This window comes from Serinus canaria, chromosome 5 (assembly GCF_022539315.1).
Source record: "Serinus canaria isolate serCan28SL12 chromosome 5, serCan2020, whole genome shotgun sequence".
Taxonomy (NCBI): Eukaryota; Metazoa; Chordata; class Aves; order Passeriformes; family Fringillidae; genus Serinus; species Serinus canaria.
The window spans coordinates 4495819-4521692 of record NC_066319.1 but is presented as its reverse complement, the minus strand read 5'-3'; the positions used below and the strand labels follow the sequence as shown (position 1 = coordinate 4521692).

Sequence of the window (25874 nt, the reverse complement as noted above, 5' to 3'; positions counted from 1 at the left end):
AGTTTGCAGGAAAACCAAGGAAAGATTTCTAATACATACAGTAAGAGCAAGATAAAATCTCCATTATAATTTATTGTGAAAAACTTAGAGCTCAGGTATTCTTTCCACTTTACCACCCAAAATTCGATTATTATTATAATATTATATATTTAATAATTAGTTAATATTATATTTAATAATATTTAATATTATATTAATATTAAATATTATATTTGTTTGCTCAACAGCAGGGCCCATAGGATTGAAATAGCAATACTGATTAGCAGTCATCTTTTTTCTCCAGCCTTCCAAAGCTGATGGCACAATGACAGCTCCACTGGATGAGAGCTGTTTCATAAAGGATGCACAAAAATGAGTTTCCTTGCATGTGAGAGGCCATTGACTTCTAAAATAATTACATTGAGGAGGATTGCTAATTCATAGCATTGGCCAAAAACCCATGCACTGGATGCCATTGCTATTCAGGATTTATGTCTCCCTATATACTAAAATTATAGGGGAGACTGCTTTAGTGAACTAATATTTCTATTACCTGATTGTAACAGCAATTAAAGAAAAAAGCAAACATTACAAGTGCCTCCATTTTTAATTAGGTGCTAGTTTAAAAAAAGAAAACAACCACTCCAAACCAACAACAAAGAAATCCTTGCTAACCACAGCCAAGAGAAAACCCTGAGAACCCTCAAAAAGAAACTGAATTGTAAGCATCTGGAATGTTTATGACTGTCAAGTTCCATTTGCAGCTATTCTGACTCTATTCCCTGGCAAAGATTAAAATACAGAATGTAAAAAATGGATGTGCAAACATTATGAAGAGGTTTTTATATTACATTCTTGTATCTGTGATTTCTACTTGCAAAGGCATCGCTGTTGTTGCACAACCTGATGTAAAATTTCCTTAAAAAGGATGATTTTGGTGTTTCTCTTTGTACACTTTTCAAGCCTCATCAACAAGAAGAGAGATTTAATCCATGGAACAGAGGGCAGCAAATATCTGAGGGAGGTCCTGGTGTTAGAAAAGCAAATTACCTGTTGGCAGGATGACTTTGTTACCATTTAGGGCTGGACGTGCTTCAGTTGTCTCTGACCTAGGGGGAGGCTAACAAAGCTTGGGAAGAAGGATGTGCCACTGAGAGTGGACACAAAGAACTCTAAATTTACAGCCCAGGAGGACATTTGGCAGAACCCCCAAGGAAGAAGCTAATAAGGACAACTCAGCAGCTGTGCTGAATCAGCTCCAGCTGGGTAAAAGGCAATGCTAACCAAGAGATCACAACCAAGAAACCACCAACCCAAAGGAGAAAGGGCATGCAGACTACCTAGCACGAGGAGTGAGAGAAATACTGACCAGTTGTAGGGAGAATATCAATTAAAAGAACTGGGTGACTTGTACCCAATAAACATGAATGCTTTTGTGTATTAAAATGAATAAAGAGTGAAAAGTTTTGGTGGCTGTTGTGCTGCCTTCATGGGTTTGCCACCCAGCCCTCCTTTGCATGCAGAGCTGTAAATAAATCACATCCCTCAGCTGGGAGTGTGGATTATTGCACACCAGGTGAAAGAACCTACTTTGGGACAACACTTTCTCTGCCTCGTTGAATCTGTACTAGAAAGATTGAAAGTTTTATTATTTTTGTGCTTCTTCACATGGCACTTCATGTCCATAATTGCAGGTACCAAATAAAGAGATGCAGATCCCTGTAGGTAAGGTCAATCCCACTGAGATCTGCAAGAGCAAAAACGAGCAAAAGACCATTTTTTATTTCCTATTTTATTTTACCAGCAAACCTCTCTCTCTCTTGCTTAATTGCAGGTTCATGTTTATTAATCACACCACACAGATTTCTCATTCTAACTGATGAAACAGCAGATTATCTCTTTCTTTGGAGAATGCCTGCCAAGGAATAACAGGTTTTATAAAACTAAATGCTATATAAACCCAGTCCAGACTTCTTTAAAGAAAAAAAAATCCTCCCATTCATATCAACTCATGGTTTTGCTTAAAGTTACATTTTGCTTCCACAGTTCTTGTTTTGTCTGCTTTCCTAATTAGCACATCATTTAGGAACCTAGTTGATGATGCCAAATTCTAGCATTATTCATTCATTCTTTCCTGCAGAGCAGCATTGAATGGGCAGACTGTATGGATTCCTCTGCCATTTCCTTGGCCATTTCAGGGATATTCACTTTCCTGGGCACTGGAGAGTCATTTGAATGCAGAGCACTGCCACTTCTCTATGAAGCATTGTCAGCACCAGGATGCAATTTTATTTATTTAACCACAATTCCTGTAACCCCTAGGAGCCTCCATCAGAATGAAGACCAGAAAGAACATTTGGCATGTGCAAAACAGACAAGCAGCCTGGGTTTTCTTTTCTGTGTCAGTAATAAGGTATTTCCTTATAGCTGCACAAAAGTCCAAGACATTTCCACTCCTCCACCTCCCTCCAGAAATAACTACAGGGTTTTTCTTGTTCAATCATGAGACAGGCCATCAATGCCCAGCTCTCTTCCAACAACTTTTAAATTTAAAGGTCTGCTCACGTTGGTAGGCAAAGATAAAAGCTGTGCAGCTAAAATAATTCTGCTGAAAGGTCTGCTGTCCTTGGGTATTTTGAGTGCCTGTATTTAGCTCTAGGGACTCACACAGGCTGAAGGCCTTGGTGCCCAGAATGGGGACAGACAATCCTGTGCACATCATTTGCTGTGACATCTCCACTGCTCACTGACCCACCCTCCCACAGGAAAACAAAAGCTGGAGCACAAGAAATTCCACAAGTAGGGAGGACCCCACGGTGTTCCCCTAATGTTCTCTTCCATCAGTACATCCTTCTCAGTTGCAATTTTCTATTACCAGAACACTTGCTGGCACATTGAAGACTCTCCTCATGGGCCAAGGAATAGAATTGCCAGTAAAATGAACCACAGACAGCAAAAAAAAAAATCAAAAACCCCTTTAGTAAGTATGGAGAAACATATGTGATCCCAATTAATCTGCTTCAAGTGCTACAATCACTTACTGAAGTACAGTCATGAAACCTGACATGTTCTGGGTTGGAAAAAGCACTCAGGTACAGAAAAGAAGCCTTTCCAAAAGATGGAATGTTTCAAACCACCAGCCAGACCATAATATTTTTTAATACTGCACTTGAAAAATAAGTTTATATCTTAAAAGGGACAAGGAAATTTAGTTGGCATCTCAAAATACTCCAAGCCAGAAAAACCCAGCTTTTATTCATTTCCTCTGCTTGAGTTTGATGGGATTTTTTGCCTTTGGGTTGGTTTTTGTGTGGTTTTGGTTTGTTTGTGGTATTTTTTTTCCTCCCTCTTTCATAGTTTATGAACTATAATTGCTCAAGCTGGTGCTTTACCCTAAAATAAATCACAAAATCCTGGCTATTTTCCAGACTCAGGACTGGCTGCAGCTTCTAGATAAGCTGGTTGCATGCTTTTCTGTAGGGTACAGATCCATGTTGCTCTAAGGTGTCTGCCCCATCTAACTCAAAATCATAAATTTTTAATTGCTCATTGAGAAGAAAGAGGAAAAAATAAAGTGTTTGTACATCAAGTAAGTGTATTTTCTGATTTGAGAGACAACAGAAAAAGTGGTACTCAGCCATGAATAAAATGGCCTGGTGGGAAGGAGACTCAAAGATCATCCAACCCCAACCAAGTTTTTTAGTTTTTAGAAGGTAATCCACTTACACCTTAAAGCCTAAACGCCAGTTTAAATTACATCACCAGAACTTGCTTTTATTTCTTTTTAAAAGCCATTTCAAGAAGCTCCAGGTCCAGTGATCATATCTACTTAGATCAGAGCAAGCACAGTTAATTCTATGTGTAGAATTAAATAATTGACAAATCTCTATTCTTCCAACAAAATCGGTTTTTTTAGTTCCTTACAAATACACAGTGTCAAAATGAGCTTTCAAACTGATTTTCTCTCATTCACATCTACTTACAGAAAGGAAAAAAACCTTTAACATTTACCTATATTCTAAGTACAGGAACCTTAACGTTTACCCATACTCTAAGTTAATAAAATTTATAGGTCCAAAATTTCTGCCCCAAGAGCAACAGCCAGGGTAAAAAAAAGGGATTTTGAACATTGATATGAGTCATTGATATGATTTCTAATAAACTTTAGCACCTCAAGTAGTCTGTGCTACTCAGTACAAGAAAGACAAGGAGGTACTGGAGAGGATCCAGCAGAGGTCCCAAAGGTGAGGAGGGCTCTGGAGCATCTCTGCTCTGGAGCATCTCTCCTGTCAGGAGGCTGTGGGAGCTGGGACCATTCTTTTGCCAAGAATCTCACACTGAATTTTAAATACCACATTTTGAAATAGTAATCAAACAAAATAGCCAAGTGAATGTCTCTAATTTAATATTTCTCTGACCAATACATTTGCATTTGTAATGATCAATAATGTAATGATTTGTAATAATGTCATTTTGCTTAATATGCTCATTAATAAATGAAAAAAATCCATTGCAATATTGATTTTAGATAGTTGATGAATTTTTTCTCCATGAAACTGCCAGTGTGATAACTTTTACACTTTTTATTTTTTGTACTTCACGAAGAGTCATTGCCAAATATTGCCACATAAATCTAATTCTTCTAATTTTCCAAATACTTGCTTGACACAAACAGAATTTACACAGTTCAGTCAGAACATTGAAAGCAGTCTGTTCTCTCAACAGCATCAGCTGTGCAAGAAGTTATTTCTATTTTACTGTGGTCCTTTATTAGGAACAAGTTTTGCTGTGCTTAGTGGTTTTTTCAAGCATTGGGGGGGGGGGTTCATTATTCACACAAGATAGAAACCACCTAAATATCCTTTAGCTGGTAGAACTGTGGAAGAAAGCTGGCAATGTGCACATTTGATGGGATGGTTTGGTGATACCCATCGAGCCTGACAGCAGGACTGTTCCATATTTTAAATATTTCCAACTGCCCCACGGTGCATTTTCACCAATCAGCCCCAGAAACCCGTTTTGTGTTTCCTGCAGAAGCAGAAATTCTTGGAAATCACTTTTCACTGCTGAAAGGAATTCCTGCTTCATCTTGTGGGTCAGGACAAGGTTTTTACTCCTCTGCTGCCTGCCCTGATGATCTTCCTGACTACTCTCTCTGCCTCTTGACCATCCAAGATAAATTCCTGCAAACACACACCAGCCTTGCCTTTTTTTGTTGGGGGAGGGACCCAGCACCCTTCAGTGGTTTCCCCAATCAAATGTGCACCCAGTCAGTTTTTAAACACAGAGCATCCAAGAGTTGGAGGTTGCCATGTAATTCAGATCTGTCATGTGTTTCTATAAATGTGAACAGAATTACACCAGCTGTTATGGGTAGGTGTTTTGGAGACTTTGAGCAGAGTTTTTTGAAGTTTTCATAAACACATTTACATAGAAAATACATAGACTATATTTAAAAAAAATCTTTTATGGCTTCCTTAAGGAAAGAATGAAAAATTTAATTCCTGAACTTTATTATTCTCTCAAGAGATTAAAATTACTCCAGTGCTTATGTAACTCCTTGCAAGGAGGTTTCTGCTAAACCAGAGGAGAGAAATGAAACATCTAGCTGGTGTTTTATGATTAATCATTTTGTTTAATGACAATTTGAATTGTCTGCTGATGCCTCTCTGTGGTTCTCACATGTTTGCTTACACATAACTCTGCTCCTGCCTGCACTTGTGTTTAGGGACATTATCAGCCCTTCAACAGAGCTGGCTAAGATTCTGCTGAACCAGTGATTAATTTATAAAAATTAAAAGAAAAGCTTTTGGTCTGTTAAAAAAATAATGAAATAAATTTCTTAAAAGAGAATTATAAAATCCACTCCAGCATTTCCTGCAGCAATGAAGATACAGAAAATAACACAGAAGGAAACAGGTGAAAGCAAAACTAGCTGGCTGGCTGTTTATTATGCAGAAAGCTTGAGCACATTTTACATTTACAGAGCATTTTCACAGTAAGATTAACCCTAAGGTGGAGACAAACCAGATGAAATTATACACAAAAACTGAAGAAACAGCAGATGCCATCAGAGAATCCCAGCAGAGAAACTGCTGAGCACTTCCAGTCCTTCTTAAGAACCAGAACAACCCAAGTACATGAAAGATTTTTTTCTGGCATAATTTCAACACTTCAAGGAGTCAAGTTGCTTCAGCTTTCAGTGAGAACCCTAAATATTGTTGGCCCTAAACTACCTGACAAACATACTTTCCCAGAACTCCATTACTTCCATAAACCACTTCCACAACACCTATGTAGAGAAGGAAGGGGGAAAAAAACCAGGGATTTTTATGGGATTATTGTCAGGGATTACTATGTTTGTTAGCCATTCATTAAATAAGAATTCCTCTACCAACAAAAATGCTCCAGACAGCATTTTTGCTCCAGAGATGCTCCAGACATTAACCCTCCCTCTGCACAGCAAAAAAAGCTCTCTCCAAAGAAACTCCCCAGAGTCTGAAATATCACAACTTCCTCCAAAGAAAAAACCCCAACTTGGAAAAACCCCAAAACACAACAACAAAAAACAACCTTGCTACCAGAGAATGAGCTTCTAGCAAGTTTGGGGTTTTTTGGGTGGCTTTTCTTTGATTTTGTTTGTTTGGTTTGGTTTCATTAATTCTGAAAATAATGTATTTTCATTCCCAGCAAGTTCATTCCCACTTTTCCTTACAGAGGCTCAGTGCTATAATCCACAAGCCAAAACCCTCCCTGATGTACAGAGCCACCCCACTGCCTCTCCTGGCTTGTCTGAAGGACTTGCAGCCACCCATGGCAGAGCTCCAGCCATGCAAGTCATCCCAGCACACATTTCTGATGGCAACCCCATCATGCCCTACTGCTCATTTAGGGCAGTTCTATTCTGTAACATGAAGAGAAGAATCAAACAAAATTAAAAGTCCACGTTGAAATACTTTTAGAAATAAATTCCAATTAAATTGATCTCAACTGCAGCAGATCAGATTTGCAAGGCACCTCTTGACTGTACAAATAGCTTGTGTCACACACACTGTGGTTCTGGAATTGTGCTTTACAAGACATTAAAAGAACAGAAGGATGTTAATTCATCCAAGAGTTGCTACAGAAGCAATCCTCTTCCTCTCTGATGAATTCCAAAGTGACCATTCAAAGCTAAGCCAGAGGAGAGAAATGAAACATCTGGCTGGTGTTTTATGATTAAACATTTTGTTTAATGACAATTTGAATTGTCTGCTGGTTCCCTCTCTGTGGTTCTCACATGTTTGCTTACACATAACTCTGCTCCTGCCTACACTTGTGTTTAGGGACATTATCAGCCCTTCAACAGAGCTGGCTAAGATTCTGCTGAACTGGTGATTAATTTAGAAAAATTAAAAGAAAAGCTTTTAACCTGTTAAAAAAATATGAAATAAATTTCTTAAAAGAGAATTATAAAATCCACTCCAGCATTTCCTGCAGCAATGAACAAGGGGAGTCTCCAGCCTCAGATCTCTGGGGGTCTCCAGCAATGTCCCCTTCCACAATAACGACCTGCTGTCACCAACATGTTCTATGAAAAATTCTTTCCTTGGGATTTTTCCCTCCTGAGAAGCTGAGAGGCCTCAGGAACAAACTGCAAACAATGATTCTCTGCTGCTGTGGGATGCACCAGGTGGGTCTGGGATTGGTCTCATCTGGTTGTTTCTCATTAATGGCCAATCCCAGCCCAGCTGTCCAGACTGTCTGGGTCACAGACAAACCTTTGTCATTCATTCCTTTTCTATTCTTAGCCAGCCTTCTGATGGAATCCTTTCTTCTATTCTTTTAGCATAGTTTTAATATAAAATATATCATAAAATAATAAATCAGCCTTCTGAACATGGAGTCAACTTTCTCATCTCTTCCCTCATCCTGGGACCCCTGTGAACAATGCCACAACCTGCCATGCTCTCTCTCCACACTCCTGTGCACTCCAAATTCCTATCACTTCCACCTGCTTCTTCAGTAACAGTCCTGCTTGCTAAAGGCACAAGAGGAGAAGTTTCACAGAGGCATGAAAAGCTGTAAAATCAGGTTTGCTGTAAGTTTAGACACTGTTCCTGACAATCAGTATGGTACAATCCTTTTAGATCATCCAATGTACCTGTGTCCAACAGATTATTTAGAAAAATAAATGTGAGCATTTTAAAGCTATAGAAGAAAGCTTTAATTGTTTTATATTCTCTAATTCACTAGGCATCCACCTTAGTCTACTCATGCTAGACATACTTCAGCATAGAAAAGTCTTAAAGAAAAGAAAGGCCTTAAAACAGGCAGTGTTTTAAAAAAATGAGTATTCATTTCAATTGGTAAAAAGAATTTTTTTTCTAAAGTGGAAATGCAATTTCTGAAGAGAAGAAAACAAATCTATTTCTTTTTAGCCAATAAAAGAGGTTGCTGCAATAAATTTAGGCACACCTCTAAAAATCCAAGTAAAAATAACATATTATTCTGCTATGCTGAATATTCTGTTGAAAAAGAAATTGGAACAAAAATTAAGTATTTTTCTTTGCCATTAATTTTTAACCTGAATTCTTCACTCAAATTGACTTTAATTTTATAGTCAACCCCCAGCCCAGCTATTAGCTGGGTCTCTTTCTGACAAAGTAATGTAACAAGTTTGGTGTCATCTAAGTCCACACTGAATTGGCAAGGAAGTCTGATTCACACAGTCCTTTAAATAGTAACTATATAGCTCAGTAGAACTATATTTTTTTATAAAACTAAATTAAAATTAAATCCTATAATGATGTAATGTCATGGTATTCAAAAATATACAAATGCATTTTCCCCTTAATGTTTTTTTTAAAGCCAAATTTAACTACTGACCTGACTTTCATTCGGAAAGAAAGATATGAGAAATAGCTATGATATGACATTAGAATGAACAAAAGTGGGAAAAAAATACATATATTTTGTCTTTGCCTTAATTCTATTGGGAGGAAACCTATGTCATGATTTTAAATTAATAAGAAAATGAATTATTACACTCATTAGATAAAACAGCCAGTTATATACACTGCATGTATTAAAGCCAAAGTTAATCTCCTGACATCAGACTGCTAACCATACACCAAGTCCAAACCCAAAAATCTCCTAATTAATGCCAAAACCCTGAAAAAATAGATCTGAGATACTCTTCTGTATGATAGCAGCCTGAAAATTCCCAATTCGTGGTGCTGCTTTTTTCCATTTCTTGCTGCAGAAACCATCTAATGCACACTGCTCCCCACACAATTTCAATAGCAGCTGAACTTGGAAATTTATCCTTTCTGACTGCTGGTATTGAAACTAACCAGAAGAGTGGGTGGCTTAAAAATTGTCAGAGTCCTGAGTTTAAAAGCCAGATTTTCATGGTGAACTTATTTGAAAGCCTTACCCTGTCCTCATCCCTGCAGGAATGCTGGGCAGGTTAAATGCACAGCACCAGCACTAGCTGGACTGCTTTGCTATTTTTCCCCCCTGTACTTGACACCTCTGCAGCAATTTCACATTTCTAAATCCCTACTGCTACTGGGAAATTATACAGGATATATGAAGGAGTTGGACAATTCCATCTGTAGCCTTTTCCAGCATGTTGGTTTTATCCCTTCAAGCAGGGATGACTCCTTCTCCAAGCTGGTGCCCTCCACAGGGAACCACATCACTGACCTCAGATCTTGTCTGGGCAGCACTTTCCTCTTTTCTTGGCGGCACAGATCCTGCCACAATCTCAATATGAAATATCCAGATTCCATTTGCAACAGAAGCATCTTTCAGCTGTGATGTGCAACTCTTCCTGTTGACATTCCATGCCCAGTTACTTACAGACACTTACAATTTTTCTGCCTTGCCTGTTGAATTCTAAGAGAAATGGAAATACAGCCTTGCCATGGCTGCATTCTCCACTTTGGCCCATCAGAAGGCACATGATTGAGCTCAGTGATAATTTGATGAGTGCTGGTATTTCCCCTACTCATAGTATGCAGCAACGTCCTATGAGCCACTCTAAAATAGTTCAGAAAAACAAAAGGAAAACAAACTTCTAAACCAAAGGCTTAAAATGTTAAATAAATAAATAAACTGGAGCTGGTAAAGGTGCACCTGGGACACGAGGTGTCTTGCAACTACTGTAACAGGTAGTGAATTAAGGGCAAAATTAAGGTGCCCATTAAGCACAAAATTTTTATTAGCATCATTCAAAACTATAAGAAGAAATTCCACAATCTTGGAAGAACAATGCCTTTTATTTCCCAAAATAAGACGACTCTCAGAGAAATATAAAAGGAAGGTAAGCTAGAAAGGTCTATACACCTGAGAGCTCTGGGGTGTTTGGCAGTGGGATGCCATAAAATTGGGACAGCTCATTCTTGTACTCCTTACACAAATAAAAAGTCATAAAACTGCTGAAGAACAGTAACCTTCAGAAAACCAGACATTAAAAGTAAAATGGGAAGTGGGCAAAGCCTGAAAGAGTCCTTCCACAACACAGGTGACAAAATGTTGTACCAAGAGTGTCCCTTTTCTCCCAATTCCCCCAGAATGAAATAAACAAGGGGCATGACCTTTTCCCACAGAGCTGGAGTAAATGTGCTAGCTGCTTGTAAAACAAGAAACCTGCTGACCAAAAAAAGACAGATCTGTACATTATGCATTCCACAGTTACTGCTGTTCCACGGGCTTTAGAGTGAGCAGTAAATCTGATGGGCAGTAACAAAATAGAAAGGCTATAAAGAAAGAAAGAAAAACTAGAATTCATTCAAGGTATCTTCAAAGATCTAAATATAAAGCAAATTTTAAAAAATATAAAAGCCAACTTTCACATAAGAAGCTTTAAGTCTGAGATTTTCTCTTTTAGAGAAATTAGAGCTAAATAGCAAAAGGTGAATTAAAAAAAAAACTCTCTTGTATTTAAATAAGAGAAGAATTATATCTTTTAAAAAAATCTGTGTTGTCTTGGTTCAGGTGCTGCTAAACTGAATGCCAATTTCTTATTCTCTTTTCACACATGCTGGGAAGATGCTAGGATATTGTTCCATGATTAATGGGGATTCATGAACTCAATGGATGCTACAATGGAGGGATCAGAAGTGATTTATTTAGTAATTACTGAAGGTAATCAAATAATTGATTTAAAGCTCCAGGCTGTTATTCAAGTTTTACTTTAGTGCAATCCTGCCAAGCCACACAACATTCTCAAGGCCACACATCATCTGAACAAGACAAACCCCCATGACCTTGTGCAGAACCCCTAAAGATGGCACAAATGTGTGTTTCAACACACAGCAGGAGAGAAAAGGAGGCTGCTGGAGCAGGGGGCCATGCAGAGGACAGGCAGCACTTTCCCAGGACAAACATCCTTGTTCCAGTGCCTGGAAATAAGCACAGGGCGAGCACGTGCAGCTCAAGGGCAAGAACGAAGCCAAGGAGTGGGCACAGCCTACAAAGGTGGGGATCAAGACCACCAAAGAGCTCTGAAGCCTCTGACCCATTTCCAGAAAGATCTGAAAGAATGAGTATGGGAACTAACTTGAACAGAAAGTGAGAAACTTTAGGTTTTCCCACCCTAGAGGTAGCCCTATTAATTTTTCGTCTTACCACGCTCCCAGTGCTTATACAATCAGGACAGGTGCTCACATACCCATTTCCATGCCAATTGTGTCATTTATTAACAAAACTTCAGTGAGTTTCTGTGGTCTCTGTGACTTTTGTCACCCCTTTTAACCATGAGCACCTCTGAATCTTGGGTGCATCCTTCCCCTTGAGGTTGGGATGTCACAACTTGATCCATAGTGCAAATCACAGATTTGGGGGTTTGCTGTTTTTAAGCTTAAGCATCTAAAGTCCATGGTCCTCCCTCATTTTTAAGGTTAGTATTTTAAAGATTGCACCTTGATGCTCACTGTGAATTTACACATTTATAATGTTCTAATATATTACTGAAAGAATTATTCTCTTCTATTATCCCTGCTTCAATAACTGGAAGACAGCTGAACCTCCAAAACCAACCTCCATTTCTTATAAATAACCCAGGCTATAGCCACAAACATGGATCATGCAGGATTAAAACAACAAGAATATCAGTTTGGTTTATCCAGAACCATACAAAAACATAAATTAATTTTGTTTTCTACAATTTTTTTTCAATTTGGTTTGCTGTTTTTAAGCTAAAAGATCTAAAGTCATGGTCTAAAGTTTAGGTCCCCTCTTTATGATAGTGTTTTAAGATGCACCTTGTGCCACTGTGAATTTACACATTTATAATGTTCTAATATATTACTGAAAGAATTATTCTCTTCTGTTATTCCTGTTTCAATAACTGGAAGACAGCTGAACCTCCAAAACCAACCTCCATTTCTTATAAATAACCCAGGCTATAGCCACAAAGATGGATCATACAGGTTTAAACAACAAGAATATCAGTTTAGTTTATCCAGAAGCATACAAAAACATAAATTAATTTTGGTTTCTACAATAATTTGGTTTGCTGTTTTTAAGCTAAAATATCTAAATCCATGGTCCTCCCTCATTTTTAAGGTTAGTATTTAAAAGATTGCAGCTTGATGCTCACTATAAATTTACACATATCTATGTTCTAATATATTACTGAAAGAATTATTCTCTTCTGTTATTCCTGTTTCAATAACTGGAAGACAGCTGAACCTCCAAAACCAACCTCCATTTCTTATAATTAACCTAGGCTGTAGCCACAAACATGGATCATGCATGATTAAAACAAGAATATCAGTTTAGTTTATCCAGAAGCATACAAAAACATAAATTAATTTTGTTTTCTACAATTTTTTCCAATTTCTCATACTCCAAATGAAGCTGTTATGGAAATTCTAGGTCTTCTGGGTATTTTAAGAAACAGGCATTGACACAAGCCTATTAGGAATGATCCTCAGAGTAGCTCCAAGATGAAAACCCAACTCAAGTGCAGAAGCAGCAAGCCTTACCATGCCCATAAAGAGCCCCAGCTGCCTTTTTATGGAGGCAGGACTCAATCAGCCCTTTCACCTACATCAACCTTTACACATCAATTCCAACACAGGGTTCTGGAAGATGAAAAAAAAGGAAAGAAAATACACCACCAACTGCTAAAGTTTCTCTTTCAGCAGTGAGTCCTAAGCCCTGATGACAGGAACCAACAGCCATCATCAACACAAATATAAAATTCTGTTGAAACACAGGGAATTTAAAGAAAGTGAACATCTTTTCATACACGGAAATGCAAGGCTGTCGAACTGAAAGACTGCAAAAGTGGAAGCTGGCAGAATAATTCCAGGTTAATATATCTGCCAGAAACAATGCTTGTCTCCAATTTAATTTCTTGCATTTGAAGAAAGTGGCAGGATATTAAAAAAAACCCTCAATGTTACCAGTAGAATTAATTTGGTATTTTTATCTGCAAAAACACAGTCACATTTGATGCCTTAGCTGTTGAAAAAAAATTTCAGCTGTTTTGAAGTATTTAATTCTGTAGAAGCAGATATATATATAAAATATATATATTTTACCTATTTTTATACTTTTATATTTCTAATATTTACTCTTTAGATTTTTACTCTTTAGATTTTTACTCTTTAGATTTTTACTCTTTAGATATAAATATATATATGTATGTATACTGATGAAATTGATATCAACTTTGCAATTCTTAATTTCTTTTCATCAGCATCCACAATGACATTTTGTTATCTACCCCAGATGAGGAGACTTTCTTACTGCCACTGGTTTTCATTAAAGTAACAAGAATCAGGTAGGAGTTCTCTCCATCCTCATTAGTAATGAACACTCAGATTCCCACACATACACTATCTGAAACACAGTGTTATCTGCAGAACCCCAAAATTTTTAGCACTAGGTGTATATAATTTCTGAAATTTAAAATGTATGGAGAATAGATTTCTGCAGCACAAGAAGAACCTGTTCTATTGCCCAAAGATTGAAGTGGAAGTGCTAGGTTTTTTTACTGCTTTCTTATTAGGAGACTTTTAAGATATATTTTTAAAACAATTTTAAGCTTCTATTCTAAAGAATTAAATGGTATATATTTAATGCAATACTATACTATAGATATACTATATATATTTCAATACTATAATTTCCAAGTCCTGAACAGTAACAGAAGAGCCTAACAAGTCTCCTCCTCTCCAATATTGTCTCTCTACACAAACAGCATTTTTTAAAACCTTTGTTTAGAAAGAGCAGCAGCAGATACAGTCAGCACCTGGTAAGATACAGGTAAATCATTTGTTTCTAGAATAGCATCAATATTTCAACTTACTCATTCCCTACACAATGTCCCTTTTTATCCACTCCTTCTAACAGGCTTTGAAATGAGACTTTGAGATCTCATCTCATCCTGGCAGGTCCCAGAACTTCTCCGGCAGTTTCACAAACCTGGCTTTGTAAAGTGATTTTTCCTCAGTGGTTTCCTTGAAAATGAGGTGCTTGAGGGGATTGCTTGGACATGTGTGCTTGTCTCTGGCCTACCTGGCAGCTAAACTTCTGAAAACACATCCACTTCTTTCTCCAGATGGGTCCTTGCAGATACTCACACACAGACTCTGTTGTGGATACTGAACACTCTTCTAAAGGGATGGTGCAAGCTGCCCTAAGGATCCTTTAATTCCCTAAACCACTAAGAGAATTAAGGCAGATTAAATCATTCCATGCTGCTTCCAAGGTATCATCAGGTTTAATCTAGTGTGCTAAAAACTTCCACCTTGCTGTAATTACTGAATAGTTTGGGAACAGTTTCCCATTCCATTTAAAATTACCACTTTAACATGAGACATCACCAGCAAGATGGAACAGCAAAGAAACAGACCAGGAGAGGGACAATTAAAATATTTCAGCCTGACTGCAGCATCAACTTCTGCTCATCCCCTGTTTGATGGGAATGGCTTAAACAGTTACAATTATACTGTATAAACCACACAATTATATTGTATATATACTATATATATATTATATATATAATTTATATATTATAAATTATAATATTTATACAATATAAATTATTGTATAATATGGTTTATACAATATAATATATATAAATTATATATTTATACAATATAATTTTTATCTATTATATTATATTGTATAAACCATACAATTATATGTATATATATGCTATATTTATATATACACATATATATTATATATAATATATATATATATAGATATTATATCTATATTATGTTATAATTATATAATAGATATTATAGATATTATATATTCTATATATTATTGTATTATATATTATATATGATTATATAATTATTGTAAACCATATAATTATATTGTATATTTATACAATTTTATTGTATAAGCCAGTGATGCAGTCACCACCTCATGCAAAGGAAACAGATATTCCTTAAACCCTTAGTTCTGCTAAGGGTCCTGTATATCTTCCCAACTCTTTGCAGAAAAGAGCTAAATTAATTTTTTTTAATTAAATTTTTTCAGTTTAGATACACATGCAACTGACACTCCTACACACTATGACATTGAAACAGATAGAAATGCAGGGTTTTTTTTTTCCTGAGTCAAATGGACTATGATTTCTTTAAAACTGGTCTTGCTATTTAATTTTTACAGCATTTTAATTTTTTCTGCACCCAGGAACAGACAGCAGTCTGCCCTTGAGCCAAAGGAACTCCATCTAAGTAAAAATTAGCAAAGAACTAGGATGTTTGAAATGGGAGCAGAGGAAAAGAAATATATTGGATTAAATTAAATGTCTGTTTTCATGAACTTTCCTGAGCCAAACACAGCACATCTGTGTACTGAAGAGCAGAGAGTGGTTTTGCAAGCAAACAAAAAAGCAGATGAGTCCCTATTCACTATCTGTGCACTTGAGGACAGTGGGTTTTTCATCTATGAATGAATATATATTCATATATATTTATTTATGAATGCAGTGCCCTCACAGAAAGTGGTATTTGAGACTGATCCTTCATCAAATAACAGCATAGGCTGCACTAATTGCAACCTTAAATTTGCTAAAGGAAACAGAAGGAGGGCAGCAATGCTGTAATGGGCTCTGACCCTTCCTCCCTCCACTGCCATTGATGGTTACAGATTAATTACCCAAGCCTTGCCCTTGGCATTGAGCCAAACATCTCATTCCTCAGCTGAGGGTAAAATGAAGACAGCTGCTCTTTCTAGAAGAGGTCAGGATGGATTCCTAACAATCCCAACTGTTTGGTGTCCCCCATGCCATTCAGCACCTAAAGAATGGCCCAAGATTCAAGGAATACAGCTCTTGTCCCAGAGTTTCAAAAGGTTACTGCAGTCAACCAGCTGCCTCCTTCTGAAATTCAAAAGTCACCAGATGAGACTCTTCCAGCACACTTGAAAGAAAACCCATTGCAGATTATAGGTAATAAACCCCTCAAAAATATCTGGTCCCTTGGCAAATGTTGGCTCCCTTCACAGAAGGGGGAAGGAAACAAATCAAAACCAACAAAAAAATCAACATTATCTGTTTTCAGAAATAACAGGAGCTTCTGGAGCTTCATGGAACAGAGGGGGAGAAGTAAAGCAGGACTGGTGGACTGTGCCAGCCACTGATGAGCAGGAAGAATACAGGGGCTATTTTGGACATTTTGGCACTGGAAATAACAATTAATGATCAAGTGATTTGTTTCAGGATAGCATCTCAAAGGTTCAGCTACCAAACCCCTAAACATCCTGCAACCCTTGCTGAGCTTCACCCCATCCTGAAGAATACTTCTTAACAAAATAAAAAATCTTAAGTGAAGCAGTGTAAAAATTGGTTTTATTTCTCCATTTTCAAGAGAGAGTCTCTCTTTGCACATCAAGCACTCATTTCATTACACTGCCTCAGGAGGAAGAAACTTCCTTAACAATCTAATGCTACCCAGAGCACTGCTGCTGCTTTTCAGTCTTGTCAGCACAATTCCTCCACACAGTTTTTTAGTTTTCTCTTCCGCATTTCAATAAAATCTCAGTTTTTTCCCCCCATGTTTATTGCCACTGACTAGCCTGATACAAACTCAAGGCTGCAAAACCACCCAGACATGATGAGGATGATGCTGGGCATGGTGTAACTGCTGGATTTATTGCTGCTCTTCCTTCACCAAGCAATCTGTGGTCTTGCAGATCAACAAAACCACAATCACCTAAAGAACTGTATCAACTACAGAGAATTAAACAATATAAAACATAAACTCTTTTGTTTCCCCAGGCACACCAGGTAATTTGTCTCCCTTCCCACCACCAAAAGAGGGTTTATAAACACCCATAAAAGCTGCTGGTGATTTGTTTATGTATGATTTTACAGTGGTGAAATCACAGAGACTGAGCCCCACCATAAATCCCCGTTGCTGCACAGAAGGTGTTTTGATGCTGTTAAAGCAAGGGAATGTATCTGGGTCATGGATAGAAGTGTGGTGGCCTGGAAGGCTTTTAAATGGAGACATAGAAAGATATTTTCCTGCAGTTCCATCTCCAGCTAAAAGGGAAAGGTTTTAGTTCTGCAATTACATGTGACTCAGCAAACACATGCTCTGTGTTCTCAGTGCTTCAATCTCTCCAAAGCAGGTTTACTTTCTTTTTCCACCTCCAGAGTTAACCATGCAAAGAAAACCTACCTATTTCCTGCAAGGAAACTGACCACAGATTGACTAAATATGGCCATTCAAAAATGACAAGACTATGTAAATGGATGGAAAAATCAGCACTTTGGGTAATTTACACTAGGAAGAAAAGATTCATTGGCTGCCAAAGACAGCACATGAAGACAAAATACACCAGAATTTTTTGACATTCCTCTATTCTTTTCCATAGAAACTATTAATCAGTACCAAGTAAGATATCAATAAATGCTAATCAACAAGTAAGATATCAATAAATTACCATCAACAAGATATCAATAAATTCTGTATGCACTCATTCCTTCAGCTTGTAAGATTCATGTGCTGATTTCTCTAATAACTGATTGAAGTATTGTTTGTATCTACAGAAAAAGAGGGAACACCACAAAAAATATTGCTAAGGTAAAAACCAGTAAAAGGAAACATTAAAAACCACCAGAACCATGTAAAGGGGAAGATGAGCAAGTAAGGAAAGAGTAAAGAGAATCACAGAAGCAAATAAAAACTGCTGTTTGATGAAATGTCATATTTATTCTTCAGTATTTCTAAAAGGTCCTTGCCCTCCAATGTGTTTGAAATAGCAAATATACCAATACACATCTTAAACCTCTGCACAATATTAATACTGAAGGATGGTGTGAAAATTTCCTTTTGGAAGTCAAGCAATGTGTTTGTCAGAAAGCAAACAGAGAATATTTACAATCTGACTCCTCACAGGACAGACAGCACACCCATTGTGCAGAATTAGACAATGGGAAGAAACACTGCTTTGACAGGTGGCATAAATGAGGTTTCTTTGTCTGCAGAGTGGTACATCACAAGGAATACTGTCTGTGAACAGTCTTCTATTAAATGTAGGAAATAATATTGAGCTGACAATCTCACTGAAAAGGGGATTACAATTTAGGTTAGGATCTCCTTGTCTTCTGTCCTGACTGTAAATTAATAAATGAGACAGAGGAAAGTGTCAGCATTCTAATTTTTCTAAACACTAAAGAATACACTAAAATGTCAGAAGTAACTCCATGGCAAGTCTCTTGGGCAGAAATGCACTAAACATAGCATAACAAGCAGAATTCCAATACCACAGAAGATTTATTATTTTTGTTTTAGTTTTTCTGGCCAAACTGAGACTTTTTTTCTGGATTTTTAGTCTAGGTTGATGATATAGATATATGGAGCACCATCAATATTGCCAGTGCATTTTTCTCTGTTCCTTTGGCAGCAGGCTGCAAGAAGCTTCCAGTTTGCTGTGTCAGGCACTTTCTTATAAGTCATCCAAATAAAGCCATCAAGCCAAACACATTCCATGAAATTATGGAGTTGCACTACTGGTTTAAGCACCTATTATACTTATATAGTTTACAGGTATAGAACAGCCCCAAATCACATCCTAAACACCACGTCTGTACCTCAAATATAAATCCTTACAAGCCATCAACCAAACAAGCATCACCATCCACACTGAGGGAAACCAGAAAGCTTTAAGGCCCAGAAAATTTAGACAACAAAATTGTGAACTCTACACAGGAGAAAAATTATATTTTGATTGCCCTTGCATTTCTGAAAGAATTCAGAGAGTACGTTAAGAACCTACAGCAAAATCAGGTATCATAATTTCTCCTAAATAAGTACCAGCCTACTACCACTGAGCAGAATTAAATGTTCAGCTGAGAGGAAGAGAAGGGACACTGCTGGACCTTGGTGTGAGATGTCTCAAGTGAGAATCAGTTCTGGTTTCCTGCCAGACAGGATGTTCCAATGGCACGAGCATCCATACCCAATGAGCCTTGTACTTCACTTAACACCCCATAAAGAAAGGCTCCATCTACTCTCATATCAATCTAAATGAAAAACAGCTGCTTTCAACATAACATTTTGTTTTTCACAACCAAAATGATCTCTAAAATCTAGAAACAAGGATTTTCAACTTCCCACGCCAGACAGGTTCCTCTGTACCTTTTCTCAAGACAGGCTGAGTTATTTACACACCTTTATCTGAAAGGAGGGGAAAGTTATTTTCAAGTCCCTCAAAAACAATTACCAAACCCAACAAATGTAAAGAAAACAGTTGACCTTAAAAACGCACCCAAGGAAATCTCAACCATTCTCAAGCTTAATTAGGAAATTCATCATTTTTTTATCACTTCCAACAACGGGCATATACCAGGTCAACACCTGTACATTCATTAATCAGCTTGAAATGAGCACACTGCTTTTTTCCTGCTACAAAAACCAAGAGATGCATTATTCTGAAGCCATAGTACTTTGCTTTGTAACACCAGTGCGGTGAGACTGAAAATTAACTGTATTTTTAGAAAAAAAGTTACCCCCAGGTACTTCTCCACAATTAAAAAAATCCTGCCTTTTACAGCCCTGTTATTTTCACATTCATTAAATGACTTGCTGCAGTGGAAATATTACAATTGTTATTGAAGTGCATCTTGTTGTGTTTATGGTCCTGTTCTCTGCCACGAAGCATTCTACTGCAATCAAATTATTCAGTGTCTTGTATCTTTGTCATGTTTCACATGTCTACAGAAAGGAATGCACTGTCATAAGAAAAAAAAAAAAAGAAAAAATAAAAAAAAAAAAAGGAAAGCTCTGTTTCACATCAGGTTTCTTCTAAGGAGCTGTATTTTGTTGTTTAGACAAAAAATTTTGGTACATAGCATTTCAATAGTAATGTTCAAGTAATATTCAGAAAAGTGTCCTTTTAGCTAACAGTAGGGAGGTCTCACTAGAGAAGATCACCTGGACCATAGTGACTGACCCAATGACTGCCTTCAGGTAAGATTCCCTTTTGCAAGCAGCATTCCAGTCAGACTATCCAGGTATCCACAAAAGCAAGTAGCCACAGAATAAGATCCTGAGCTTATTGTGCACTGTGTCTACTCCCCAAACCCTCAGGGCACTGAGACTCATTTCTGATGTCATATGGAAACCCTCCATTGTCTTCAGCATCATTTGAAAAAAATCAGCTTATAACATCTATCTCATCAAATCTGCCAAAATTGAAATGTCAAAGGAAATGTAAAAGTAGACAGGAAAACACAAATTTCATATTTTTACCAAGTTAAATTAATCTTCAAAAATGTTCCTCAGTAATTTTAGCTTATGCCATCAAAATATTCATGTTTAACTGGACAGACAAATTGAATTCAGTCTTCTGACCTCTCTGGCACCACATCCAACCAGAAATAGGATTAAGATTTATCATTGTGTCTCAAAGCCATACCAAAATCCAGTTTAGATAATGCAGAAAAGATCATTAATTTCAAAATCATGAACTTTCTGTAATTTTATGGGCATTTGATTAATGCATGCGATTTTAGACCGAGTTTAGAAGTTACATACAATTATGATTTCATGGTGATAGGTGTGTACTCTCCTTTTCTTAACAATGCCATCAAGTAAGAAAAGATTACATGCTGCCTTAACTCATTAATTCATATTTGTTTGCAAATAGGCTTGAAGACATGCTGAGACCTTTCAAAACAATCACCATAACATGATGCAAAAAGGATGGCCACGCTGCCTGGCAAGGAACAAAAACCCCTGAGTTGTCCACCTCTGCAACAAGGACTGTGTTCACTCATTTTGGTGAGATGTATGAAATAGAGGACAAACTTTTACAAAAATAAACCCTTGTGATGGAAAACTCTGTCCTGCAAAGTTAATATTTTGCCTTAGCCAAGCAATTTCACATGGAATGATATTTTACCCTGATTTTTTTGCAAGGAAAACTATTCCTGCAATCCCACCTCGTTGGGTCCAACCAACCAATTAGGCATAGGCTTACAACAAGTGTTAACTGCCAGAGCCAGAACTGCCTCCTGCTGAAGGAGATTAAAGCATAATCTCTTTGCAGAAAATGGCATGTTGACACCATGGCATGTTTTAAACTTCCTGAATGTGCTGTTGAAATGCTGAACTCAATCTTTACACAGCCAGTGAAAAACCAAGTGACTGCTGAATAGACCAGGGCTTTTATAGATCTCCAACTCTACAAGAGAATTTCAGCCTCCTTCGTAAGGGCATGACCAATCTGGTACCCAAACTCACTTTGCAACCCATCCTATGCTTGGGTGGAATTTTAACTGGAATTTCTCTCCCACTGATCACTTCCATCTCTCGATTGCATAAGAACATGAACCATCACAGGCCACAACACTGTGCTCCTACAAAAATATACACACTCCTCAGAACTGTGATTTTCATAATTAGCATCCACATGCCAGCTTCAGCTTCTTGATATTCTTCACAGCTATGTTTTGAAAGTTGAGGGAGGATTTGAATTTATTAGTGTTTCTGACAACTATCCAGAATTAACTATGCTTCATTTCCCAGACTGGTCACATTTGCTCAAGAAGATAAGGACTCAGTTTTAGGGCTCTGCACTCAATACCTTGACTCCCATGAATGTTCAAGCAGCTTTTAAGCTTTCCAGATCTCCTTTAGGTTAATCTGCACAAGCTCATGCAAGATAACAAACCTGCATCTGCAAAAGCTGGCTTGGTGCTGCCTCTCAATTTTAACTCTTCTTGCAAGGATGCATCACTCTTTAATGAGCATAAAACTATCAATCCAAATTAATTCACATGACTGCTAGTGACAGTTTCCTTAGACCTCATATTAAATCAGAAGAATTGAACCACAATATATTCCCCCAAGGGCAATATTCCAAAGCCCATCAGCATGGCTCATAGGGACCAGCACTAGGGAAGCCCTAACCAGAAATGTTACCTAAAAAAGGTATTGGCCTCCTTGTGCCAGGAAAAACCCATTCTGAAGTAAGGAAGTTAGAAGCAATTTCCTGATTTCTCCCTGCATTAGGACATTTTCCCATTCAGAAATTTTCAATTATTATTTGCCTGTGTATGCAGCTCCTGCTGTCCCTCACTTGACTATGGAGCAGGCACACTTTTTTTTTTCTTTTTACATCTCAGTGAACACCTTATGTTTCAAGCCTTAAAGCATGCAGTGCTTCTGCAAAAGGCTGCCTTGATGCCCATTTTACAGGAGGAGACACTTTTAAAGGAAAAAGTCACATTTTCCTGAAAAATGTACACATGTATATCCTCCAAGAACATGCTCTAAAGACTCATAACTATTTATTATACACTTGTTTCTGTGTTATTATTCCAAGACAGCACAGAAATACCATAGCCAAAATTTCAGCTTGATTGACTGAGGAGGAACTGAAGTTGAGCAGTCTGAAGAGCAGCATCATAACAGATCTGCTCTGTACCCAACATTAATTTCTCATCTGTGCACATCAAGACAACGGGATAACGTGTCTCAGCCTTACCTTTTCCTGGCTGAACACGTTATCCTGACAGCACAGACAATTTACTGCCTCTGAGCAAGTGAGCAGAACACATTGCCTGATCAGAACACTGCATGGCCAGATCAGGTTTATATTTTAGCTGCAATAGATGTGGTTCATATTTTCTCACACTTACACTTTCACAGAAAGGAATTATTCTAGATTGCAGCAACTTTTTATACATTTACTGGCATTGAGGTAACACTACAATATCTGACAGTAAAAAAGGTAAGCCCCCAAGCATTATTCAGATACAGAATCCTGAGATGAGATTGTTCAGGTGTTTTTAATTTTTTTGCACTCTATAAGGGAAAACGTTAGCAATTCTCAGCTTCACCTGTTTGCCTTCCTTAGCAGTGCAATAGAGCCTGGTTTAACTGCTCTCTATATAAAGCTTACATTTGTCACTGCCTTGTTACACCCCACAAGCTCCTCAAATTATAGAGGAGCATCTTCTTCCCAGCATAAAAAAAACCCAAAAAATCGATGAACAAACCAAAAAAACCCCAACAAAAACCAACCAAAACCATGAATAAACAAAAAACAACAACCAAAAGAACATTCATTCAATCTCGAGACGATCAGGAGGGGGAGCGAGACAGATGAGAATCGCAGACGATCTGAGATCTCTAAACTTAACACCCCAGCAAGACCTGAAATCTGCATTATTAGAGTATTATTTCTCTTCAAAGCGCTGGATCTGAGAGAGCAAACAAAGCAGGAGCTCAGTAAGGGAAAGAGCGGTGGGTGCTCACCGAGTGCCAAGGACCAGAGCAGGGAAGAGAGGCAGCACGTAACAAGCAGCGATGAATTTCATCCCTCCTCTTCCTCGCAGCGCCTCCGTCCGCCTCTCCTCCAACCTCGCCTGGCCCTGGGAGCTGCGGAGAGCTTCCGGCAGGACAGACAGACAGACAGAGCGAGGAAGGAGCTCCTGGAGAGGGGTTGGAGCTCCGGCAGCGATGCCGGGGCACAGCGAGCCGCGGCAGCCCCGCCGCTCCAGCGCCGCCGGCTGCGCCAGGACGCGCCCCTTAGGGGCGGCCGAGGAGGGATTACGGCGTGATGCTCTCAGCTTCATTGCGGGGGAAACGGCCGGGAAACCCTTCCTAGAATCAAAAAAAAAAATGTAATTAAAAAAGAGAAAGCCGCAGTTGAACCACCAGCGGTGTTTTGCAGGTAGCGTCTTGATGCGATGCGAGTATAAAGAAGACAGGTGATAGAGGCAGGAGGTGGCGAGCCCCAGGGCAGCCTGGCACTATAGGTAGCCACGTGTCATCTCTGCAAAGCTGGGACACTCAAGCTACTGTTTCAATCGGGTTTTATTCACCCCGTGTCGAGTTGAAGGTAGGAGCAGAAATAGCTAAATAGCTTCCAGAATAGGGTTTAGAGCAATGTCATCTCTAAAAGCACTTCATCACCTGAAACAGTGGACAAGAGGAAATAAATGCCCTTTGTGAAAAACACCAATCACTTGGGTTTTTTTAAATTTTAAAGATTTAATAGTAATAACATAGTTATAAAAATAATACAAATAGAGTAATAATAATTTAGACAATTTGAATGAAGACAATATGAGACAATAAAAACAAAGAGTTATGGACAGTCCGGGTACCTTTTTCTGGGCAGCACAAGCCCGAATAAGGACACAGTTAACAAAGGATTAACCCTTAAAAAACAACAGCCTGTTGCATATTCATACACCTCATGCATGATGCATAAATTCCATTCAAACACAGGATTCGGCCTGGTCATCCTTAACTTCTTCCTCCTAATCCTAACAGCGCCTTCAAGGTGGGAAGAAGTTCCTTTCTTCTGATAAGAGGGCAATAAATTCTTCTTCTCTGAAAGATTTAGGTGTCCTGTGGCTGCTATCTCACTGCAAGTCCTCTCTCTTAAAAAAAGTATCCTACATGGCATAGTTTCTATTTTAACAATTTTTATAACCTAAAACTATATTTACCACACTACTGAAGAGAATTAATGCAGTGTTACTTTCTAACACAACATCTATAATATTCATTTTAATATTTGCAAAAAGCCAATCATAAAATACACATTTTTCACACCTTCAACTAAATTAATACCCTTTTCCTGTGCTTGTGTTCTCACAATCTCAATCATAAATTACAGAGATCAGCAAATTTAGTTTAAAATGTTTTCAGTGTGTAGATAACTGCCTACCTTAAAACAAGTTTATCTGATGGCAAATAATATGAAAGGATGATATTTAAACAAAAGGAATCTTTCTCTGCAAGACCCCAATCAAACAAACTTGTCTTCAAGTGAATGAATTGTGGTCATTACAACAAAGATTTCTGGTCACCTATGGGCTTCTCTGCTCTTACAAGAGACATCCAGGAGCTACATTACACATTACAAACATAAAATAAAAATGTCCTTAGTTTAAACTGGTTGGTCATTGCATTGAGCTGTTAATAGCAAAGTAATTTTGTGTTCCATGACAGAAAACAGAAATTTATTGTTTGAAATGAGTGGAAGACTTTTTAAAATTAGCTCTGCCCCTTAATAAGACATGCATATGGTGAATACAGACAAAACTAATAAATTGCATCCTTCAGTAGCAAACTGAGAATGATGGGAAGTAAAAGAAATAAAAAGAAAAGGTGATATACACAGCCAAAAGGGAACAAAATAATTAATTTCTGACTTTCTGTGTCCCAACTCTAGTATCTTTCTCAGCACACCTGGCAGCACATTCTATTCAACCACACGAATTGAAACCTTTATTTATTGTTATTTTGATGCTATGTACCAAAACAGCATGAATGAACAGACATGTTACCATGGATACTTATAATAACATGGTAAAAAGGTCCTAAAAAGAACTGTTAGCTTGTCATTTTCCCTTCTAGAAAAAGGCAACATTTCCAGTTTACCAGGCACTTCATAGTAATGTATCA

The 25874-nt window shown here is 37.8% G+C and overlaps 1 protein-coding gene across 1 annotated transcript in view; it reads right to left on the bottom strand.

Annotated features, from left to right (window-relative positions):
• Window positions 1–23934, bottom strand: part of LUZP2 (leucine zipper protein 2) — a 125010-nt gene extending 101076 nt beyond the window's left edge. The window contains exon 1 of the mRNA XM_050975281.1: window positions 23712–23934. Within this exon, the coding sequence (XP_050831238.1) occupies window positions 23712–23773 (62 nt within the window). The 5' untranslated portion in view covers window positions 23774–23934. The remainder of the gene's footprint in view (window positions 1–23711) is intronic.
• Between the last annotated feature and the right edge of the window lie 1940 nt (window positions 23935–25874).